The sequence below is a fragment of the Carassius carassius genome, chromosome 45 (assembly GCF_963082965.1).
Source record: "Carassius carassius chromosome 45, fCarCar2.1, whole genome shotgun sequence".
NCBI classification, from domain to species: Eukaryota; Metazoa; Chordata; class Actinopteri; order Cypriniformes; family Cyprinidae; genus Carassius; species Carassius carassius.
Window position 1 is genome coordinate 4198070 of NC_081799.1, and position 25985 is coordinate 4224054.

At 34.9% G+C, this 25985-nt stretch overlaps 1 protein-coding gene across 2 annotated transcripts in view; it reads left to right on the top strand.

Annotated features, from left to right (window-relative positions):
* The window catches only part of LOC132127426 (phospholipid phosphatase-related protein type 1), a 73242-nt gene that overhangs the window by 46127 nt on the left and 1130 nt on the right, over positions 1–25985 (top strand). For both annotated transcript variants that reach the window (XM_059539287.1, XM_059539286.1), the window contains exons 3-7: positions 15295–15483; positions 20550–20682; positions 22637–22887; positions 24048–24224; positions 24718–24849. In XM_059539287.1, coding sequence (XP_059395270.1) covers positions 15295–15483; positions 20550–20682; positions 22637–22887; positions 24048–24224; positions 24718–24849 — 882 coding nt within the window. The remainder of the gene's footprint in view (positions 1–15294; positions 15484–20549; positions 20683–22636; positions 22888–24047; positions 24225–24717; positions 24850–25985) is intronic.

Here is a 25985-nt window from a genome sequence, read left to right on the forward strand (position 1 = left end):
GTGTTGAAAGGTGAAAATCTTTCACCATTCTGATTCTAACACATATCCATGGCCTTCAGCATAGTTTTGTAGGTATCAGAGCACATACAAAAGCAGGATAATGCACCTGCCACCCTGCAAAAAACATCAAAAAAACTCTTTTTTTTTGTTTTATTTTTGGAATGCTTTGAGGAACATTACAAAGAGTTCAATGTGTTGCCTTGGCCTACAATGTGCCCAGATCTCAGTTCAATTGAGCATCTATGGGTTTTGGACTAACGGGTACAATTCATGGAGGCCCAGAGACCACTGGACACATTGAGAGGTCTTGTGGAGTCCAGGGCATGTGGTTTTAATGTTGTGGCTGATCAGTGAAGACTACCCAGGAAACTTTGGAAGTCAGTAGAAATCTGCAGTCTTGCTTTAATGTTTCCTCCCTGTGAACACACTTGTACCTGCCAATTCCAACAAGCAAGCCAACTTCAGCCAGAGACAGATTTAGTCCTTGGATGGCTCACCTGAAGACATTTAGCGTGCTTTCACACTAGCACTTTTGATGCGCACCCAGGTTTGATTGACGTCAGAGTTCGGTTCGTTTGGATGATGTGAACGTCTTCCGTATTTGTGTGCGCACACGCGAACCGTACCCGAGTCCGCTAAAAACGGTGGTCTGGGGTACAGTTCATGTGAACTCTGGTACGGTTCGCTGCTGATGTGAATGCAATCGTACCAAATCGCATAAGTGACCCGCTATTAATGACATATTATTTGATGAAATTGTGTTTGTGTGTGTGTTTTACTCTTTCCTGACAAGCGTGACTGACGCGCTGCAAACAGAGAGCTGTACATCTCATTTCTGTTTACCTTCAGCATTCTTTGGAGCATTTGCAGTACATTCGTAAAAGACAGACGCAAGTGCCATTATGTAACGAAGCTTTGTAAACAAAACGAACAGTTAAAAATCGTAAAAACATAAAAGTGCAGGGAGTAACGTTATGCATTTGCCGCCTTCTCCTGCGCCATCGTTACTAAGCAACAGGGTAAACAGCTGCTGGCTTGATGACTCAAGCGATCAGGACTCAAAGATTATGAAATGAACACAGTCCAGCGGGGGCAGGGGAGGGGGGAGCAATCAAACTGGGGTTCAGACCAGGCAAGCGAACCAAGTGTGATAGCACCCTTAGTCTACTTTAAACTCTTGACAGGACTGAGAGCCAACAAATCTGAATACTGAACACAGCAAATTCTTCAAGTGATGTCTGTCTAGTTATTTGTAGGAGAGTTTAGGATAGGCCCACTGGTGAATTCTTTTGAGAAGATCTAATTAACCTATTAAAATGAATGAGCTGAATCAAATATGTCTGAGTAAACAGCTTTCTCTTTTCACAAGCTCACATTAAGCTCAGAAACATTCATGTAAAAATAAAATAAGTTTTGGGGGTTACACATTACGTAACTTGAGTTACATTTACATTTATTCATTTAGCAGACGCTTTTATCCAAAGCGACTTACAGATGAGGACAGTGGAAGCAATCAAAAACAACAAAAAGAGCAATGATATATAAGTGCTATAACAAATCTCAGTTAGGTTAACACAGAACACCTAGCATGGGATTTTAAATAATATAATATAAAGAAAACAGATAGAATAAAAAAAGAATAGAGCAAGCTAGTGTTAGAGGTCTTTACACATACACACACACACATACATATATATATTATAGTTTATATATTTTATATTTTATATATATAAATATATATTATAGTTTATATATTATATATTATAGTTTTATACATATATTGATTATAGTTACATAATCAGATTACATTTTCAAGTAAATATTAGAGTAACATATTTTTAAATTGCAAGCAAATGTCTTGAGTTAACTTTTTCAAATAAGTAATGCCTGTTACTTTGGTTTCCCATGTACTGACAGCTCTCCTGTTCTCATGTTGAGAGAAATCGGAGAGAAGTGCAGAGGAACTTGATGTGTGTGAACATGATGTTACTGTAGTTCTAGACTAAATGTGATCGTGCATTTACACATCTCACGCGACCAAAACCAAACATAGTTTTCATAGTTTTCTTCAAACTTATATGCTGTTATTTTTGTGGAACACAATGGGAGAGTTTTGGATGAAATTTCTATACAATTACAGTTTTTTGCGCAACATGTTATGCTCTAAGTCAGTACGTCAGTGGGTTGAGTCTTTGCTGAACCTCTGAAATCTTATTGACATTTACTTTCAAACATTATTTAGAAATATTTAGTAACTAAATGACTTTGCATGTGCAGTAACTGATCTCAAAGTGCTAATATGCATAATACAAATAAATGCTGCAACAGCTGGGAATATTTTAGGTAATAACAGCCTGAATGTTCCACTTTTTCTTGCACAATACCATTGTTTGTATTCAGAATTCTTGAAATCTAGCTTTCTAGCTAAATCTAGCTATTATGGTCAATTTCTAGCTAAATCTACCTATTATGGTCATTTTCAGAGCTTTATCTTTATCACCATATCGCTTGGCATCGATATGATTTATCAGAAGTTTTTAAAATAAGTGCTCACCGAGGCTGCATCCATTCCTGTATCATTCTAATATGCTGATTTAATGCTGAAATAATCATAGTATTATTATCATATTGTTCTTAATATGTTTTGATACATTTTTAAATGTATTTTGATGAGTAGAGAGTTCAAAGGACTAATAATCTCATAACTTCTAAATGTAGATCTGTTGTAACATTACATGTGACCCTGGTGTCTTAAGTGTCAATTTTTTCTAATTGAGATTTATACATAATTTGACAGCTGAATCAATAAGCTTTCCATTGATGTATGGTAAGGATAGGACAATATTTGGCCGAGATACAACTATTTGAAAATCTGGAATCTGAGGGTGCAAAACAAATCTAAATTTGAGAAAATTGCCTTTAAAGTTGTCCAAATGAAATTTTTAGCAATGCATATTACTAATCAAAAATTAAGATTTAATATATTTAATTTACAAAATATCTTCATGAAACATGTTCTTTACTTAATATCCTAATCATTTTTGGCATAAAAGAAAAATCCAGAATTTTGACCCCTTACAATGTTTTTTTTTGGCTATTGCTACAAATATACCCCAGAAACTTAAGACCGGTTTTGTGCTCCAGGGTCACCATTATAAATAAACAGTAATGATGATTTACAGTGATGTCTGAATTATTCCTCTAAGCATGTGAACTGTTTCATCTTTTTTATATCTGAAGTCTGGTCACATTTGTTAATCAGTAGGCCATGTCTGTATGAATACCAAATTGTTTGTGAGCTCCTTTTGATATTTATTTTATCAGAACGAATCATTATGCAAATTGTTTTCTTTTCATTTGCTTAAATTTGCAACCAGCAAGAGCTATTTCAATCAACTGCACAATTAACCCAAATATAATTTTAATACGAACTGCTTCCACTGCAATAAGAAAACCATGTTCAAAAAACTTGTATTGATGGGTTCTTTTAAGTTCAGAAGTAGAAGTTGATAAATTATAAGGATATCTGCATAAACTCAGAATGCGCCTCATTTCATCATGCGGTGTGAGAGCGCACTGTAAACTATTTTTACAGCAAGCTTTCAGAAAGCTTTGATTCAGCAGCGGACATAATGATGAATCATGGCTGTGTGAAGTCGTGGATCATGTGCGTTTCAGGGCCGTGTCCCCATGTAAGTTGGCCGAGCTCTCGTGTTTATGATGCATATGGCCTGTTATGATTGATTCTGCTTGTCTGGAACAGCTGTAGCATTGCCCTTCTGTTTAGTTTTAGATCTGATCTGCCCTGGTTGGACGTGTGGCTGATGGGATGTGGTCGCTTATGTATGAGGGATTATGGGGAAACTGGATTTTTATGGTACTTTTTTCAGAAGGAAATGTTATTGGCGCTTGCAAATCTCTCTGCCACTTGCTTGGGTGTTCAGAGTGGTGTTTAGTGTAATGTGAGTTGAATGCGTGGGAGTCTGAGTGTTTTTTTTTTTTTGCTGGTCCAATCAAAAGCCAAACCAATCCAGTGATATTCTAGTCTATTAAAGAAATAGTTCACCCCAAAATTTAATTCTTCATTTACTCTTTTATGGTATACCAAACCTGTATTTCATTACAAATAATGAAAGGGAGTGTGGTCCAGTGTTGTTTGAATCGTCAACATTTGTGTTCATCAGGAGAAATAAATACTGTACATGCAAGTTTGAAACAATATGAGGGTAAGTAAAAGATGACTGAATAAAAATTTTTTAAGCGAACTAAGCTCTGGTTCCTCATAGTGTTGTCACGATACCAAAATTATTGTTTCGATACCGATACCAAGTCAAGAATTGTGGTTTCGATACTTTTTCAATACTTTTCCTGAAAAGGGAAAATACACTCTTAAATATCATTGCTGTTCTTTATTTTAAAACCGGGATAACATTCTAATCATATAACACACTAATAAATGAACATATGAGCAGCAGATATATTAAACATTTGAACAAAATATGAAATATAAAAATATAAAAAATAAATTAGAGCGATGACATTCATGGTAAAAAAAGAATAAATTTAGCAGCAGTTATGATAAGAAACATAAGAGTAATAACTTTATCTTTGATCCTGAACTTTGAATAAAAATATGAACAGCGAATATATTAAACAATGTTTCTGAACTCACAAGATTAAATATAAAAATATGAATAATGCCAATTTAAGGAATGGAATTCAAGGTAAAAAAGCAAATAAAATTTAGCAGCAATATCGTAATTAGTAATAGTACTTCCATATTTCACTCCTCGCGTCATCTTTTTCTACCAGTCGTGGACCGGCGTAGAGCTGTAATCGGGCCTTAAAAGTTAGGCCCGACACGACCTGAGCCCGACAGGTTTCGGCCCGAGCCCAACAAGTACATTTTGATTGACAGCTTTTTAAAAGCCCGAACCCGTTTACAGCCTGACATTATTCAAATGTACGCACACACACAGCTCTTTTGCCTTTTGTCAAGAATGAGTGATTTACACGTTTTAACTAGGGATGTCCCGATCAGGTTTTTTTGTCCTCGAGTCCGAGTCATTTGATTTTGAGTATCTGCCGATACCGAGTCCCGATCCGATACTTCTATAATACATAAAAAAAGAATAAAGAAGAGCGAAAAAACAGATCCAGGATCTTCAATAAATTACATTTTGAAATATATTCAAATATAAAACAGCTATTTTAAATAGGCTAGTAAAAATATTTCAAAATCTTACTGTTTTGCTGTACTTTGGATCAAATAAATGCAGGCTTGGTGAATAGAAGGGACTTCTTAAAAAAAAAAAAAGAAAACCTTAACAAGCTTACTGTTCAAAAACTTCTGACTGGTAGTATAGGCAACTTTATTTTTTCTCTAATTTCTAGCTTTTAATTGGCTTAGAAATCTATAAATGCTGGACAATAACAAATAATAATGATTTGTTTATATACTACAAACACTGTTTATCACATAATAATGCAGAATAGTTTCTATACTGTAATAAATACTATGTCAATCAGCACTGCATTGTTCATACTTTATTTATCACCTGCTGGAGATGACTTGAAGAACAATTTATTGTCGTGATCGTATATTAATGTCTTCGTGTTTGCATAAGTTTCTGTTTTCCTGTGAGCACCACAGCATAGCTGGACGCCTTTGTCCATATTAGGAATATCCTGATATCAGCGCGAGAGCGCGCTCCGGCTTCGAGTATGAATGAAACACACACTGCATGAGAGTTTAGCGCTCTGTGATGTTCATCTCGCTGTATCCTGGGTCCGAATGAAATATCAGGTCATGCGCAAACTATCATGTCTCTTTGAGTTTGAATCTATATTTATTCACACCAGCTCTTGAAAACAAAGTGATGTCATGCCGCACGCGTTGCTGTTTCTGTGTGGAGTCAAAAGGGTCTAACTCTGTGCCACCGCATAGCAAAAGATGTGTTAAAAATTAATGAGAATATATATATATCCGAGTCCTGATCGGGAGGTAACGTCCGATTCCGATCGAGTCTGAAACCACGCGATCGGGCCCGATTTCCGATCACGTGATCGGATCTGGACATCCCTAGTTTTAACAATTTATTCATGACTAACGTAGGCTATAGGCAACTTGGAAGTTGGAACAAAGAAATAAGTCCACACATCATAACATCTCGGCACTCTAAATAGGTCTAGGCATAGGCTCATTTAGCTAAATAGGCCAACCCACCAATAAAAACTGGTCTTTATTAAATTAAATTAAATTAAGATAAATTCTATATTAAGATGGGTATTTGGTAATAACCAAATTAAGATAAAGGCTCCGCCGGATTTGCTTCGCCACTAGCAGCTGAAATTTAATAAAAGAATAATGCCAGCATTAGCCTATACTCTGTCTACACTCTGCATTTAAGACTCAATTAATATTTAGTTATAATTTGAAAAACCTTTACTCACCAAGATTAGACTAGGCCTACATGTTTTTGTGGAGGAAAATTATTGAATCCACTGATGGTGTGTCCAGCAATATAACCCACTGGCTCATTATTCTCTTTATAAACTTGGTCAAAACTTTTCCACACCTTAGACTTTGCTTTAGTTGCTGGTGCAACCAAAATGTAATCGCCAGAGGCAAGCCTCCGTTTCACCTACTCTGCATCTATTTCGCATATTTCTTGCGCTAATCGAAACACATCACATGACCGCCCATTTACCTTGCAAACCGGAATGCGACGCAAGCCCGAGCCCATGTAAAGTGATATAAATCAAGCCCGAACCCGTCGGGTCCCGTCGGGTTTGAGCAAAGATCTTCAGCTCTAGACCGGTGGCCACAGTAACACTTGAAAAAAAAAAACACAGACAGACGTCTGTAGGAAGGCACTGGAAGTGTGCGTTGCACACACCAACATGAAATACGTGTCTTACAAATCTGGAACGCAGTCATTCTTTGAAGTATCGATATTAATAAATGTAGGAATCGTAACGTTGTTAATTTCAGAGAATCGCGATGCTTTTGAAGTATCGGTGCATCGTGCAACCATAGTTCTTCATTCAGGGTAAGTCAGGGGTATTTGTTTTATCATTGGAAACATTTTTATCATCCACACTGCAAATCACAAGTCTGACTGCTGAGAAGAGTAATACATGTCTTCCAGGGTTGGGAGGGGTACTTTTAAAATGTATTCTGTTACAGTTACAAATTACTTCATTAAAAAAAGTAGCGTGTAATGTAATCCAAGTACATTATAAATGTAATCTGATTATTTTTGGATTAATTCTAGTAACATATGTAAACAAGTAAAAAAAAAATCTATATTTATGTACTTGTATTTAACTATGACTTAAAATTTAACTAATAAAAACTATAGTAATTTTTTTTTTTAAACCATTAAAAATTGTGTCTTGTTTCACCATTTCAACATTACAGCCCGTATATTTATATAAAAGGCTATGCAGACATCTGTTGGGTATACGGTTTAGTATTGTAGTTCTATTTTCATCACTTACATGTACAAGTAAACATTTACTTGTTTATAAACAAAAAAGTTTATACGCAAGAGTCTTCATGCATCGCTTATGCTGTAAAACTATGCTATTTCCTTTATCCTCTTTGAAACAAAATAACTGAAATTTCTAGACATGAAAATGTTTTTGAAAGCAGAAAGCATCGTGATCATAGACTGTAAAAAAAGATGGACGACTCGCCTTCGCTCTCTTCCATTGGTCAAAACTGAAGCCGCCAGTGTCCCGATATGGCCCTGACATCTTGGACTTGCGCCTGCGCAGATAGCGATCTAGGGACCAGTTCTGCGCAGTAGCTATGCGCAGTAGCAAGCAGGAAGTAAAGCCTTAAAGCCGCGAAATCAACGGCCCCGCCCCTGTGCCCCGCCCTCACTCTCCCTCGCAGAATGCACATAACCGTAATCTGCACTGTTTTGGAAGTGGAGTCCTGCTCCTGTGAACTCTGTCTGCTCCGTTCCACTCCAATCTCATTAAAATAAGGTAAATACAATCTCCTCAGTCCTCCGAAGATCATGAAAAAAGCCTGTTGACACTTCAGTGCCTCCTCGGCTCAGAGAGCTGTCAATCACAGCTGTCAATCACGACGTCACACCACCGTTTTTAGAGCATTAAATAACTATCTAAAAAACAACTTATTTTAAAAACGAACACTTGAATTTACATTAGCGTGATACAAACTACAGTAAATGACAAAAAACAGCTTCGGAAAAAAGATATTTGAAAGGTAATTTAATTGTTTAGTTGGTCTCATGTCCCATTGAATAACATGGGGAGGCGGGGTTTATGACCTATACTAGGACCACTCACCAGGGGGCGATCGAGACGATTTGGCTTCACTTTTCAGGGCTTGTGCGGCACGCTTGATCGTGATTAATTAACTGTAGCAGCGTCTCATCCCACGTTTGAGAAAAATTATACTTGTAGACAAGTTTTATTTGTGAAGTGAAGTGAAGTGACATTCAGCCAAGTATGGTGACCCATACTCAGAATTTGTGCTCTGCATTTAACCCATCCGAAATGCACACACACAGAGCAGTGAACACACACACACACACTGTGAGCACACACCCGGAGCAGTGGGCAGCCATTTATGCTGCGGCGCCCGGGGAGCAGTTGGGGGTTCGATGCCTTGCTCAAGGGCACCTAAGTCGTGGTATTGAAGGTGGAGAGAGAACTGTACATGCACTCCCCCCACCCACAATTCCTGCCAGCCCGGGACTCAAACTCACAACCTTTCGATTGGGAGTCCGACTCTCTAACCATTAGGCCACGACTTCCCAACATTATAACAGAACCAGCAATTATGATACAAAAATACTAATTTATGTAATTTTAAATGAATCAAATGTAATCCTGATAGTATTCCCAGTTTTTTACAAAATGTAACTGTATTATGAATACATAGTTTTTTATTGTAACTGTAACGGATTGCAGTTACTAGAATTTTGTATCCTGATTACGTAACGCCGTTACATGTATTCTGTTACTCTCCAAACCTAATGTCTTTTTATCAAGCACCATGATTTGCAGCATCATTGGAACGTATGAAACACATTTCAAGACAAGTTATGTGACTAGTGCTGTCAAACAATTAATCGCGATTAATCGCATCCAAAATAAAAGTTTTTGTTTACATAATATATGTGTGTGTACTGTGTATATTTATTATGTATATATAAATACACACACATGCATGTATATATTTAAGAAAAAATTTACATTTATACATTAAATATATTTATATATTATATAATTTATAAGAATATAAACACTGTATACATACGTAAATACATGTAAATATTTTCAACATATATGCTGTATGTGTGTGTCTTTATATACATAATAAATATACACAGCACACACATATAGTAAGTAAACAAACTTTTATTTTGTATGCGATGAATCACAATTAATTATTTGACAGCACCATTAACATGACTAAGTTTGAATACTTAGGGATTTTAACAAAACCTTATTATATGATGATTAAATGAGAACTGCTCATAAGATCTGTAGTGGAAGAAAAGTTTATCAGTGAATTATTTATTTTGCGAATTTTTGTCATTTTTAGGTGAACTATTCCTTTAAAGCAGCTTACGTCGACTGTCATGTAGCTTAAAGTGTTCAAGTGATGACACAAACTAGGGCTGTACAATTTGAAGAAAATATGTTCTTGTGATTTTTCTGCTTTACAACTGTGACAGAGATTTAAAAACAATTTTCCAGGTTTGCTGTACTTTTTGGCAGGGCTGCACCATTTGGCCAAAATGTTATTATTATATATCAACATGGCTAAATAATAATTTGTTTATAATAATAATAATAAATAATAAAGTGTTTTACTTTTTGGAAATGAATAGAAATGAAACCACAGGAATCACTTAAAAATTGCATGTGCATGTTGCATTCCCAAAATGAACATTAAAACATTATTTCTCCCTTTTCCATTCAGTATGGAAAAACATAAATAAATTATGCTTATTTCTGCAGCATATGGTAGGCCTACATATACTGCACAGAGTTGACAGATTTTGTCTTTTTTTGTTGTATATATGGGATACTAAATGCAGAGCAGATTTACAACAGAACACACTGCACTGAACTGTACTGTATCCCATAATGCAATGTGGTGAATGAACTGGAAGTAAATGTAGTGGCATCAGATAAAATAATGTTAAATAACAGTTTTTATTCCCAAGATAATAACTAGAAGTCTCTCGCAGGCAACAAAATGAGGTTATGTGTCAGTATTGTAGCATAGCACTATTTTGATAGTGCCTACTGTCTGACTTACTATAACAGTATGTAGTGCAGTGAATTCTGATCAGTGTGTAGTAAGCTTGTTTCATTCTGAATCTCTTTCTTTCTGTTGGTCTTTGCCTTGTTGTTGGTGTTTATAGTCACACGCTGCCCCCTGTAGGACAGCAGAGGCGTATATACTGTTTTGTCTTGTAGTGTACGTATTATGCTGTTTTTGCTTTGTGTTGGGAAGGAGAGAGATCTCAAGGACCGAGCTGTAATTAGCCTATTCCACATAAAATCACACCCAGTTGCTCCCTGGGTGCTGGATATATAGCTGCCCACAGCTCCGGGTGTGTGTTCACTACTCACTGCTGTGTGTGTGTGCACTTGGATGGGTTACATGCAGAGCACCAATTCCGAGTATGGGTTACCATACAGTCTGGCTCTGACTTCCCGCAGTTTAACTGTAAATCAGGGAAAAAGTCATGTAGTGTATTCCAGCCTTAAACCTCCCGTGTTAAATAATTTTATGACTGGATTACATTATTTTCACAGCAGTTTTCACAGCATTTAAAACATATGGAAATCAAGCACAAGACAAAAAGCTCAAGAAGTAGCGAACGCTCAAATTGTTTCCTCACAATGATGCAAAAGCCTACATAATGAAAACTATAGCCAGCTATTAAAGTGCCTTTATTATGGATTTTTGAAAATGACCTTTCATGCAGTGTGTAACACAGCTCTAAGTGAATGAAAACATCCTGCAAAGTTTTAAATCTAAAAGTGCACAGTGTATAAAGTTATTCCTTCTCAAAAGAAAGAGCCAATTCCGAATCATCGAAAGGAGTCATTTTTAAATTGAATCCCAAGCCGTTTCATGTTGACGTCAGCATGAAACATTAGCATATTGCCCGTCCACTTGTTGTGCATCCAGACCTGGAAAAACTTGACTATTAGTAAATGTTAATGTTGGTCTGAATGAAAATGCCAATTCATTCTTTGCCGCTAGTTGCTGCTTTTGTAGCGGTAAAATAGATGTTTCCCTGGTAACACTGTACACAAAGCAGCACTGCGCTCACAAACGTTGCTTTAATTATGAAATGGAAATGAAATCGACCACCGTCATGCAAAGGAGGGTTTTGGAAAAAATTATCGCTGAGTGAATCATTTGGGAGTCGTCGAGCAAATAAGGTCAAATTAAATGCATTATATAAGACAATAAAAGTGAATTTTGACCTTGCATTCATCTCAACCTCTTTTTGCAGACTCAAACCAAAATATGAACTGTTCATAACCCGTATTAGGGGCTCTTTAAAATGTTTTGAAAGGCTGTCAAGCGAGATAACATTGGATCTCAGCTGTGTATCTAACAAAACTGATTTGCCTCTAATTCATCTTCAGCACCGTTGCCAAACACTTTCAAACTTTTCAACTACTTTTTACTTGAAAATCACTAGATGACATCATGGTAATTGATTGTGGTAATCATTCAATACCGTGGTGCAAATGAAAATACTGTACCATTTGCTATCTAATACCATCACCTCAGTACTTTTTTTGTTTCAGTGAAGTGTTAATATTATACTTACCTTGAATGAACCTTATATTCCACATATAGTTTGAAGCCGCTTTTCTGAATTCAGTGACTGGGAAGAACAGTGCTGTGTCAGTGGATTGCGACTGTAATTGGGTTAGACGTGCTTCCCCTTCGGCTCCATATGATGTCCTTTATATTAAGGTTTAACTCAAGTATGAGGAATCATGGTACGTGGAATCATGAAATACAAATGAGGCGCTGACTCAGTACATTGCTGCAGGCTTCAGATTGTGTTGTTTCAGAATGTGAGATGTGCATAGAGACCATATTCAACCCCTTTGAAATTCTCTTCTGTCCTGGTATGACTACTGATGAGGACTGTGATTTGATTTAGAGGTCGACGCTGACAGCTAGTGGTTAAAGTTAAACTCTGTGGACGTCTGTGACATGCTGCTGTAACCAGATACAACAATTTCATCTTTTTTACTTTGTAGAAAAAAAACGAAAAGATGGGTTTATAGAGATGCACTTGCAGTACAGGACTTTGGAATGGCATTTGAGCGGGAGTAATGTTGAAATACACCACTTTTGTTTTGAAGTGAACCTTATCTTTGAACTTATCTTTGAACAGTCGATCTTGGATTGATTGTTTTGGTGCAGAATGGAGCACAATGTGTTCATGTATGCCTAAGTGAAAACACCCCTATACATGACCATATAAGCCTGCTAACTTCAGTCTACACTGGCAGACAGAAGTGGATTTAATAATGTTTATTAATAGATGTCACTGCTGCTAATTAAGGCTGTCTTTAATTGATACAGTAAAACAGTAAAGGTATTTCCACACGTTCTCGTCCGAAATTTTCGCACATTACAAAATAAACCAGTGCTGTCAAACGATTATTTGGATCCAAAATAAAAGTTTTTGTTGACGTAATATATGTGTGTGTATTGTGTATATTTATTACGTATATATAAATACACACACATACAGCAAATATTTAGAAAAATATTTACATGTATATATTTATATAATTTATATAATATATAAACAGATTTTTCTTAAATATATACATACATGTATGTGTATTTATGTATACATAATAAATGTACACAGAACACACACATATATTATGTCAACAAAAACGTTTTATTTTGGATGCAATACGACCTCACAGTGTTTCAATCACATTTACACACTGCCTCCGAAACTTTCGTCCATCAAAAAAATCTGGATCAGGTTTGATTTTCTGTGTTTTCGCATCCGTAGCAAACATTCTGATAGGAAAGAATGACGAATGCAAAAAATAAATAAATGGAAAATGAAAATTATAAAGAACAACATTTACTTGAAATGTATATTTTTTTGTAGTTTGCAACATTATAAATGTTGTTTTTTTTACTGTCACTTTTCATCAGTATAATGTGTCTTTGTTAAATAATTGTATTAATTTCTTAATAAATGAATCAATTCTGTCTTGATCTGACCCCAGACTTTTGCAAGCTAGTGTAAGTTACATAACACATCTCTTGAAGCATACCGTGCCTTGAGCTGTGCTCTCAGAGACACTGTTATGCATGTTTCATGAAAGGCCCTTTATGTAACTCTGCTGGAAATGAACGCTTGAGGAGTATTTTAGAGAACAAAACTTTAACTTATGAGTGGGCCTAATGCAAACAGAAAACAGATGCTTACATGAGGTTTGGTGCGTGGAGATGAGACCAGTTTTGAAGGAGTTTTGTGTGTGTGTGTGTGTGAGAGAGAAATTAAGGGTTCGTTATTCAAAGTAATTTATTACTTGGTACTAGTTACTGCTTACAATAGCAGTATTACTTTACTTATCACTTTCTGGCAACAGTAATTATTTACACTACTTATGTTACTTTTCCTTTATGCCCCACTGAAGTCATAATTGCGCAATAACCAATACAATAATTTTGAAATTATACTAACAATATATTTCTGCCTCATCATTTGACCAGAATCCACATTGGCTTGCAGTCAGAAATGATTACAAACACTGATAGTGTTGTTTTAAGCTCATAGTGACTTTTAAGTGTTATATTAACTTCATTAATTGTTATGTGTAGCTAGTTAAATGTAGCCATAATTTGTCTTATACCCATATATGATTATATTTAATGATGTATTTTATCGAAGGAAATAGCATAAGTTCGTAAGCAAATGTTTTGTTTTGTTTTCTAAAAAGAGTTTTAATAGTTATAAAATAAAATGAATGTCAGGATCAGAGGGATGTGGGTGGGTAATGCCACAACACCCACAGTAAAGTAATACCACATTTAAATAACTTCACTATGTAATGGCAATATTTCCAATTGCTGAATATAAGCTTTCCCATTTTCCATGAAAATAAGTCTAGGAATTATTGGATTGTTGGACTTCAAATCAGTAGGGGTTCAGCAGTGTTGTGGTAGTTACTCAAAATTTTTTATTAGTTACTAGTTACTAGTTACTTCTGTAAATTGTAATGAGATTACTTTACTAGTTACTGCATTTGAAAAGTAACTTCACTACTTATTACTTTACTTTTAAAAATTTTTTTAGGGAATTTTTCCTAAATTCCGTTTTCCATTTTTCTGGATTCCAATTTTTTCTGTTTTATTTTTTTCTCAACTCCTTTTTAATGGTTAAAATTTATTGTATTAATCAAAAAGCATATCTAATTAATTTAAATCATAACACTTATACATTTTCACGGCAATTTATTAAAAGTTTTAAAAAATTACATGTTTAGGGCCCTATGGAATGTTTTATGGGATATGGGAAACACATCCCGCATCACAACCACCTGAGCCCAACTTCAGTCTACTCATCACCTTAACTTTAACTGCGTTTGTAGAAAGCACTGCAGCCAGACCGATATACACAACACAGACCGGAAGTTAACTTAGGGCCAGGCGCGTGCGCCCGATGAAACCGTCTATACCATGACATTTCAGCACTTGACAAACGGAGAGCGACTCCTACGTAGCACTTGAAGCACATCTGTGCGATTGCTTTACGTGCAATGTTGGGAAACGCACGTCAAACAATAACGAACGATCGTAAAATTACTCGTAGAAAACACTCTTAAGCACTAAGATCAATCGTTATCGGGAAACCCGGCCCAGAACTTTACACACAGGCAAACACGGCATGTGTAACGCAGGAAAGCGCGTTCCTATAGTCTAGTAAAGTAGTGTAATGCGTTACTTTACTTCGTTACCCAAAAAAGTAATATAGTTACTGTAATCCGTTACTTTGTAACTCGTTACCCCCAACACTGGGGTTCAGTCATCAAAATGATCTATGTAACGAGCTGTTTTATGGATGGTTACTGTAATATTATTATTGAAATCTTATTATTGGTAGTAATTAGTTACTCTACTAGTTTCTAAGTAATACCATTACTGTAACCAGTCACTAGTTACTAGTTACTGGCCAACGCTGTACAACAGACACTTTAGTTAAGTTTGTTTCTCTGTTATCTGTCCAGTTGGTGATCATGGCCGGGACGGTGCTGCTGGCGTACTACTTTGAATGCACAGACACGTTTGGGATCCACATCCAGGGCTTCTTCTGTAACGACGCTGACCTGATGAAGCCGTACCCTGGGGTGGAGGAGAGCAGCTTCGTCCCTCCTCTCATCCTCTACTGCGTGGTGGCCGCTGCGCCCACAGCCATCGTGAGTACATCACCAACGACCCACAGCTCATTAGTGAGCTCCACTTGTTTTAGGTGTTGATTTTTAGCTTCTGGTGATGTAATCTACTTTTTACATCTTAAAGGATCAGTATCCTACTGCTGTCTGATGCTATATGTAAACATGAACAGCAGTCTGGTCTTTCAAAGCTCAGAGTGGGTGGGAAATTTACGTGAATAAGTTTTAATACTTAGGGATTTGAACAAAATCGAATTCTATGATGGTTAAAGGAGAACTGCTCATTTTAAGATCTGTGTTGGAAGAACATTTTATCACTGAATTATTTATGTTGAGAATTTCTGTCATTTTTAGGTGAACTATTCCTTTACGTTGACTGTCATGTAGCTTTAAGTGCTCGAGTGATCACACAAACCAGGACTGCACAATTTGAGGAAAATATGATATTGTGATTTCTCTGATTTAAAACTGTGATGGTGATGTTATGATTATATATCAATATGGCTAAATATTATTATTATCATTATTATTATTATTATTATTATTATTATTATTTATTTTTGTTGTTGTTGTTGTTGTTGAAACCATTGTTCTCAAAATTTAAATTCATTCCAAAGTCATAATATAATATAATATAATATAATATAATATAATATAATATAATATAATATAATATAATATAATATAATATAATATAATATAATATAATATAATATAATATAATATAATAAAAAGGCAAGGCAAGTTTATTTATATAGCACATTTCGTACACAATGGTAATTCAAAGTGCTTTACATAAAAAAGTAAAACAATCATGAAGAAAAATAATAACAAAAATAAAACAAGCAATTTTAAAACTTTTAAAATGATTAAAACATGTAAAATGAATTTAAAAACAGTTAGAAAATGATTTTACATAAAAAAAACAGTGAAAATTAGTGCAATCAGTTTGGACATTGCACAGTGCTCATTCAATAAATGTACAGCTAAACAGATGGGTTTTGAGTCTACATTTAATTGTGACTAGTGATTTAGCACATCTGATCTCTTCTGGAAGCTGATTCCAGCTGCGGGCGGCATAGTAACTAAAGGCGGACGCCCCTTGTTTTGTGTGAACCCTTGGTATTTCTAACTGACTCGATCCTAATGATCTGAGTGCTCTGTTAGGTTTATATTCAGTGAACATATCTACAATATATTTGAAGAGAAAAAATTCCTACACAGTTGATGTTGAATGTTGCACAATTAGTGATCTATTGACAATTAGTATTCTTAGATAACTGGGATCTAAGAATCTCTGGCTGATGGATTTGTAAAATAGAGATAAGTTTAAATAAATGATCCAAGTAAATCATGGATTATTTCAGTAGATTTCTGCAGTTTTTTTTTTTTTTTGATTGCTGGACACGAACACCAGAGGGCACTGCAATACCAACGTACAATAAATACCACACACGAGCCTTATTTGTTTTAGGTGAAAGAATTCAGTAACTAAATTATCTGAATTTATTTGTAGATTTATATTATGATGAAATTAAACGGTAGTATTTCTTAACTTTTTTAATTACGAGCAGGTGTAAAACATGAAGGGGGAATGAAATTTAGTCTCCAGAGTGGAGTCTCAGTGTAACACATATCCTTTTAATAACTACACGGATCATAAAACATCAACTACTAAAGACAATTTACAGTGAATATATTTTATTTCTGCTGAAAATGATGGTCTCAATTTTACTGCCTTTGTTTGGGCCTTTATAAGTGCAATGAAGCAGTTAGGTTAATCACTCCTTGAGGATGTTTATAATATATTAATTTGACTTTTTATCAAGAATAATTACAGGATAATTCACCCCAGTATGGGCGTTCTGTTATCTCACCCGTATTTATTTATTTATACTGTATGTAAGTATTGTTGAGAAACTGCCGCAATTCACCCAAAATTAGCTTTATTTTCTAAAGGGGGAAAAAATTAAATAATGACTGCATCATTTTATATTAATAAATAATTAGATTTTTAGATCAAATTTGACCCATGATCACCTTTATATGCATGGCAGAACATCTTGTAGGCTTTTTACTACAATATGGGACATTCATTTTTATACCAAGAGGTTTCCAGCGTTTCATCAGTGCTGTATCATACAGAGACGAACACTGCGGTTCAATTCCATCATTCCAAGCACAGAAATCAGCTCATGTGTTTTCAGCCTTAAACAAGCCAAAGTGAGTTTGACTCCAGAGATATAATGAACTGCAGCAGCCACTGCCTCTGCTCGTGAGCACAAACTTTCTCTCCTCTGTGTGGTAGAACATGAAACTAAATACAAAACCCTCCTTTGCATTTGCTAACTTCAGAAATGGTCAGTGGCTGAGAAATATCTGACTTCAAAGTGGCCTGTGAAATGCTGTATCTTTTAGGCGCAAATCCCCAAACGGCTCCACTTTTGTCATTTTTCTTTTCAGCTCAAACGCACATCCTTTTTATGCAACTTATTTTTACTTTCTAAGTAAATTCTATCTTTTAACTTCTTGTTTAGTTATGTTTCATGACTTTTTTGTTTCACTAGAGACACAAACATGTGCAACATGTGACTGATGTATGTGGATGCAAATAAATAAATAATTGCATCCAGTTTTATACTACACAATTTTTTTTTTTTTTTTTTTTTTTTTAACCTAAATCATTTTTCTAAAGACTTATTGTGTGTATGTATGTGTGGGGAACAGTCCCATATTGAAATTTTAAAATCTCCATTATCATAAATTTTTGTTTAGATTGAATATTGGTGCATAAAGTATAATAAACCAAATTAATTGTAACCAAGAGACCATTGGCTCTAAAGAAAAAGACAAAAGAGAAAGAGAGCGCTTAGTAAACTGTACATATGGATTTGGAGCAACATGAGACTTAATAAATGATGAATTATATAAATATAAAATTATATACACAAATAATATTGATGCCTTGTGCCAGGAGTCAAAGTATGAATTGTGTTTGTTTTTGTATAATCTTTAGTGCGAAGCACTGTGTTTAGCTACAGTTGGTTTACTCCAGATAATACAAGGGCATAGTGAGCTGATCATTAGAGGTTCACTCAATTTCACGCCACAAAAGACTTTTGGAAACCAGATTTTGCTCATAAGACTATGGTATCATAGAAACTACAGAAAGAGTTTGATGTTCTGTGTCATTCTAACATCCACAGCACAAAGTCCCAGATAATTTATGTCACACTTAAAAACCCTCAGAATTTGTCATGGTTATGGCATCAGTACCAAGAGCTCATTAACATATTAATTGACACATTTACATATTAACACCTATTCCTGAGGAACCCGAGTGTGAGCTACACTTTTTCTGTTTTCACTGTTTTCACATGTGACAGAAGTCATTTGCATACCGATGTCTTAAAGGTGCAGACCAAATAAATAAACTAAACTAAGTGTCTGTTTACACAACAATGTTTTCAGCCAAAAAGTAGGAACTTTTGCGTTTTGACTAGTGCTGGGCAACGATTAAAATGTTTTAATTGTGATTAATCGCATGATTGTCTTCGATTAATCACATTGTTATGCACAAAAAACAATAATGCATTCAAAACTAGTGTCTTGTGCACTTTTTTCATTCAAAAGTACTGCTATGTGAACAAAAGTGCAATAACATTTGGGTTGCAAACACTTTAAATACATAAGGTGCTTTTTTACAGTAGTATTCCTTTTACATAGTTACAGTTAAAATAGTTATTGTAAATCTTAATTTATAACATTAGTGTAATTTAAATATAAAACAAGCCATTTGTCACTACCAGGACATTAAAGTTTTATATAAAATAGATACATACGCAGATCTTCTGATACATGCTGCATGATTGCGTGACTATTTCTGAGCGGCAAAAGCGATGGATGTGTAAAGCAATATATTGTGAGAGGGCCGTGTGTTACCGCGTCCCATACGACTCAAAATAATAAACCACAAAGTTAAAAAAACAATACACTCCACTGTGTTGAGTGAGAGTCCTTCTCTGCTGTCTTCACGTGCTATCAAAAACTTCCTATTTCCCATTTATGAAGTCGTGATTACGAGCTTGTTGCATTCTTTTCTGTTGAAAATAACAGTGGACAGTGGTTTGTGAATGCTGATGCTTAGCCTTAATAATTTGATTAGGAACATTCCCTCCTGTGACCCATGATTTGTCTGTATGTGTATTCAGAGCCAGTGAGCAACGGACTTTCATGATTATACAAAAAACTGCGTTAAAACGTGATAAAATAATTATCGGTGTCAATCATTAATGCGTTAACGCAATAATAACACATTAACTTGCCCAGCCATATTTTTGACTGTTTTTTTACACGACAGCAGCATTTTGGGGACTGAAAACGGTTTTCAAAGTGCACGTTTTTGAAAACAGCACCGTTATGGTTTCCGTGTAAACACAAAAAATGGGAATCTTTGAAAACATTGACATTATGTGTGTGCGTAGTATGTGTTATGTTTGTAGACATGCCCAGTACGTGTTGATTTATAAGGCAAGTGCGAACAAACATACACAACAATGGTGGAATACATGGTACTGTTGTTACTGCTCAATAGTTTACTAACGCTTCTTCAGCAAAGTGAAGAATATTACAACCAACAGTGGAGATGCATGATATGCATCATATAATCATCACTGCCCTACAGGAACTGTATACTAACAAGGTTACAGCGCCAACTACTGGCCTGGCATACGTAATACAGCATTTTTGGCCATTTTCGCAGATATGTGTAAATGCAAATCATTTTGAAAACGTTGTTGTGTATACGTGAAACATTTAAAAAAACGCAAGGGAAAAACTTTTCCATTTCTAACTACACCGTTGTCATGTAAACGCAGCCTAAATTATATTTAGACTGAAAACTGAAGCAAGTTATACAAGGTTTGATTAAATTGATACCATAACATAAGGGGTTAAATAAAGAATATAGTTCCTGCAATTCAAGTGATGAGCAAAAGAGCAGAAATATTCTAATAGACATGAGTCTCACTTATGTTGACATGAGATACATTAAATGCTTAAATCTAATGATATTGATGTGTCGTCTGCAGATATTTGTTGGCGAGATCTCCATGTACGTCATGAAGCCCACTAGAGAAGCTCTCATAGCCCAGGAGAAAACCATCGTGACGGGCGAGTGCTGCTACCTAAACCCTCTCATCCGCAGAATCATTAGATTTATTGGTGAGTCTTTGCTCATTACTTCGTTTTTATTATTAACACTTGAGCTCAGTATCATTTGGTTCCAATATGGATTTTTCAGTAGCCAAAACTAACATCTTGGGAACATGGTGAGATAATGCATCCTTATATATATATATATATATAAAATACATTTTGGGGTGGATACTGTGTGCATATATTAGGGCTGAGAAGATAATGTCTTAATTTCTGGAGGAATATCGGATAATTATAGATATATTAAATGTAAAAGAAATTACATTATCATAATTAATTCATGCAGCATTTCACTTCCTGAAGCTACAATTATGGGTTTCCTCACATCCTGTGGAGAGCGTTATATGATTGTGCTTTATTACTTGCTCAGCAAAGCAAAGGCATTGTATTAATTATTTAGCATGACAATTAATGTGTACAATAATCTTTTGAAGGAAAAAGAAAATAAACAGACATCTCTTGTTTAAACAGTAGAGCACATAGAGTAATGACAGAAATATCTGGAGTTTTTTGTCATAAATAAATGCAAAGCAAAATGACAATGTTGGTATCTGTTTATGGGATGATTGGTGTAAGTTTATAGAAAAAAATAATAATAAATGATACAAGATCATATTCTGTTATTAAAGATAAACAAAACATTTGCCTGCAGTTTAATATTTTGATATATATATAAAAATTATAAATATATATCGTTGAATGGCTATAATTTTAAATGATCCATTTAACGAAAGTATTGTAAATGCTCACATTGATAAAACGATCAGTGCACATAAACTATATTTTGAGGACATTTTTTTTATTATTAAAGATGTATCAAAATAAAGAGTTTTGTTGTTATTATTATTATTATTTCTGTTAGAGTGTGGGTTAAGGATTGGTTATAAAATGCATAACCAGCGATATATATGTAAAACGAAGTATGTGTGCTTATTAACTGACAAACCTGTGGGTAGGTTTTGACACCTTGTCCATTGCAGATTACTTATTAATGACTTATTAATCAACTTAACCCATTAATACTAAAACTACAGAAATAAAGTACTAAGCATCAAATATCACTAATAATGCTTTAGTGAGGTCTCAAAAGTAAAAGTGCACCACAGATCCAATAAATATTTGACTTTGTTAGGATGGTATGATTTACCTGGAGATTTTAAAAGTGCAAGTTTTCAAGCAAAACTGCCGAGCTGTGGCTGTTTTATTGATTAGTAACGCAAAACACCTCCTCCACAACACATCAATTTGAAATGTTTGCTACAGATATAATGACAGAAACAATGAAAACAACTTTCCAATAAAACTTTCCTTTATGCATTCATATTTTCAGGATGTTGGTTTCAGTACACATGTCCATGCTGCCCACCCAAAGCCTGACGTAAAATAGAATGAGAAACACAGGGAGCGTTGCTTTGCTGGATGTGATGCATAATGTAGTGGAGACTCTGGTAATGGTGTCCTCTGAGGCTTGGGATTGCGGTGATATGGACCATCGGATTGCATTCTTGAGCAATTGTGGCCAGAGAGTATAGTATCTTTTGTCCTTCTCTCTCCAGTAGCTTAACTTTTTGCTCATCAATGCCCTTTCTTACTTCCAGAGACACCATGAAGTCTAATCTACTTCACATATGCACAGTTTCACAGTAAAACAAGTCGGTTACCAATGTATTACACAAAATCAATTGGAAAATGTCCATCTGAGAGAGCTGGCATAACTAGAGGATATGCATAAGATGTTAAGCTTAGTAGAGTACTTTTGTTTGTATGCAAATGTAACTTTTTGCTCTAGTGTGCATTTGTAATTACTTCTGGTTGAATATAAAAATAACATAGTTCCATCAAGACCGCATTGGTATTCATAGGCGTCCTCCAAGCCCTTGTCTGATTTGCTTATATTTTCAAGACTTGATTGGGAGCAACAAGATGAATAGTTTTCTGCTGTTGTTGTTTTTCACTGCAGGTGTCTTCGCTTTTGGCCTGTTCGCCACCGACATCTTTGTCAACGCTGGCCAGGTAGCGACTGGCAATTTGGCGCCTTATTTCCTGAGTGTCTGCAAGCCAAATTACACTGGGATGGATTGTCGCTTCAACTACCAGTTCATCGCCAATGGAAACATCTGCACTGGGAACCAGGTGGTGGTGGAGAGAGCCAGGAGGTCCTTCCCATCCAAAGATGCATCGCTCAGCGTCTACTCCGCCCTCTACGTTACTGTAAGACACTTCAGTCTGGGTTTGAAATTGTTTGGTTTTATTTGTCTGTTATGTGCTGAATTCCAACTTAATTTCAACTGGTTAATACTCCATGGTTTGTTTACCTGGAAATGAAATTAGCTTTAAACAAAATTTGTTCCAGTCAGGTCCAAAGTAATTTGTCTTGAAATAGGATTGGTCCAAAATCCAAATGTGTTCATGTTCAGTTTGGACAGAGTCTGAAAAATGAGGATGCTTGAAAAATGGCCTGTTGTTTTAATTTAGTGTCATTTATTGATTTTTATATTATAGATTAACTGCGTTTTAAATGGATATCTGTACAATTTGTTTTTATGCAAAGTTGTTATAAATACTAATTTAATTTTACAGTTGTGAATCCTAATTTAGATAGCAAAAACAATAACTTATATGCTCCAAATTCACATTTAAGAAATTAAATAAATAAGTGTTTGATGTTTTTCAGGTATCTAACAGCAGTATTCAAGTAAAGGTTTTGGGGAAAAATATTGACTTGTATTACAAAAAGTGTACAGATCTTTATATCACCTACTGTACATTGCCATGCAAAGGCAATAAGTGTAACCAGACATCTTGCCAAAATTAAAATGAATTTTCTCACTCTGATTTTGAGTAGACATTCAATGTCAAGCTAGTGATGAAAGTTAGGGGTAATCCAGAAGAAAAAGAAAAGAAAGTTAATTAATACTTTTATTCTGCAAGGGCGCATTAAATTTATCAAAAGTGACAATATAGACAACTCTTATGATGTTATAAAAGATGTATTATATTTTAAATAAATGCAACGAGTACTGAAGAACAAACTTTGTGAAAAACTAAATTGATGTGAGAAATCCTGTTTCTGAATTTGAATAGACCTTCAGTGTGTTTGATGTCAGGTTAGTACTGTTGAATCGCAGGGTTTGTGATGTGTCTTTTCTTTGGTTGAGGTGAGTTTAGTGCAGCTATCTTTCTCTCTCTTTCATGGGAGTAAGAGGTTATTTACTCTGATTCAATTCTCCATAATTGGCCATCATTTCCCAGAGGTGGAGCAAGCGGCGTGTATTTATTTAAGCTTGATTTCCTCTTATTCACCTGCTGCAGAATAAAGCATCTGGATAAATCGGTTCCTGAGCTTGTGTGCGCATGCTTGCCTGTTTCAGATGTACATCACGAGCACCATCAAGACAAAAAGCAGTCGTCTGGCCAAGCCTGTACTTTGTCTGGGAATCCTGTGCGCTGCTTTCCTGACTGGATTGAACCGTGTGTCAGAATACCGCAATCACTGCTCAGACGTCATCGCTGGATTCATATTAGGAAGCTCCATAGCTCTTTTTCTGGTGGGTTTCATTGTTTTACACACACACACACACACACGCACGCACGCACACACACACACGTTTGTGTGATGCTTCAATTCAATTCATTCAAACAAATGAATAGATTTTAAAATTATATTAAAGTACTATTATTTTCAGTTGTAATAATATTGTGCTGTTTTACTGTATTTTTGATCAAATTAATGCAGCACAAAAGAGTTGTTTTGAAAACTTCGAAACATCTTACTGACCACATAAAAATAACAGTCCACATAAAAATAACTGCATACATTTTTAAACAAGGGTCGGTAAAATTTAATAATTCAATAATAATAATAATAATAATAATAATAAAGCAGTAATAATATATATTTATTTGTGATTAAAAAAAACTAATAAGCAAAAATTGAAATGATGTTAAGTATTCTGCCACAGTTTCTAATTTAATAAATATTTTTGACTTAGTAGGTACTGTATTTATCGCAATCTTCAAAAGTTGCTTTGTTCATGGTAGGGAATCTGTGTAGTGAACAACTTCAAAGGGACTCACTCCACTCCTACCAAACAGAAGCAGGAGGATTACCGCGGTCTTCCCTTGATGACATTCCCCCGTGTGGAAAGCCCTCTCGAGACACTCAGCGCACAGGTAGTGTCATCTTCTGCATCTCAGTACATTTAATAACTTGAATTAAGTCATTTAAGCAGTATCACTCAAGTAAAAGTGTTGTTGCAATTAATGTCAACACTGTTAGAATGAGGCCGTGCTGACAGCACAAATGTGATGTTGCAGTTCTATAAATAATCATTTAATATAGAGTAACTTACATATTATGCATGTGGAATGTGGTTAATTAAATTAAATTATTTATTTGTATTTTTATGGGTTGTCTAACGCATTACATACATTAATATTTGAGAGAAAAGACAGCTTTTCCACTATCAGTGGGTTGCTTTGTCTGAGATAGACTTGGTAGTTATTCGCACATGAGTTCTTATGTTTTGTTTTACACCATTTTTGTCCTTTTTTTTAAGTGTTGGTCTGTATACATATGCAGACTGACATTTGTGGCCATTGTGTTATGTCGCAATGTTTTTTTAGCGTCTTTTGCCATGAGCACTGTATGAAATTAAACACAGTTCAGCTTCAAAAAAATTCTCCAGAAAGCACTATACAATACTATTTTGTTTTACTGAGATACTTTTATAATGTGTATTTATATTTTGAATTAGTTTTAGCTTTATTTTCAGTTTTCATTTTAATCTTCGGTATAAATTTAGTTTATATATATATATATATATATATATATATATATATATATATATATAAATTTTTTTTTTTTTTTTTTTTTCATTTTAATTTATATATTAATGTATTTATTTGTTTATTTAATGGTTTTAGTTTTAGCCTTAGTTTTAATAACTGTAATAAAACTGGTACCAAGACGATGATTCAGGACAGTACTCAAAAAATTAATTTACAATAAAATAATTATATGTGATTTTTTTTTTTTTTTTTTGTAATATTGAGCATTGTATTTATCTACAGAAGTATCGCCGAAATTAGTTTCAGTGCTTTTTTTGTAAACCCACTTGAACTTTTAAGCTGTCCTTGCAGTTCTTCCTTCATTTGGCCGCTGAGTAAAAAAAACAAAGGCTTTGATTTTGCAGTTTGCCATTTATTCTTTCCAAAACAGCCCCAAAGAAGCATTTTATCACCTTATACAGCAGGGGAATACAATGCTGCTTCTACAAATTCATCCCGACACTGTTTACAGCAGAGAA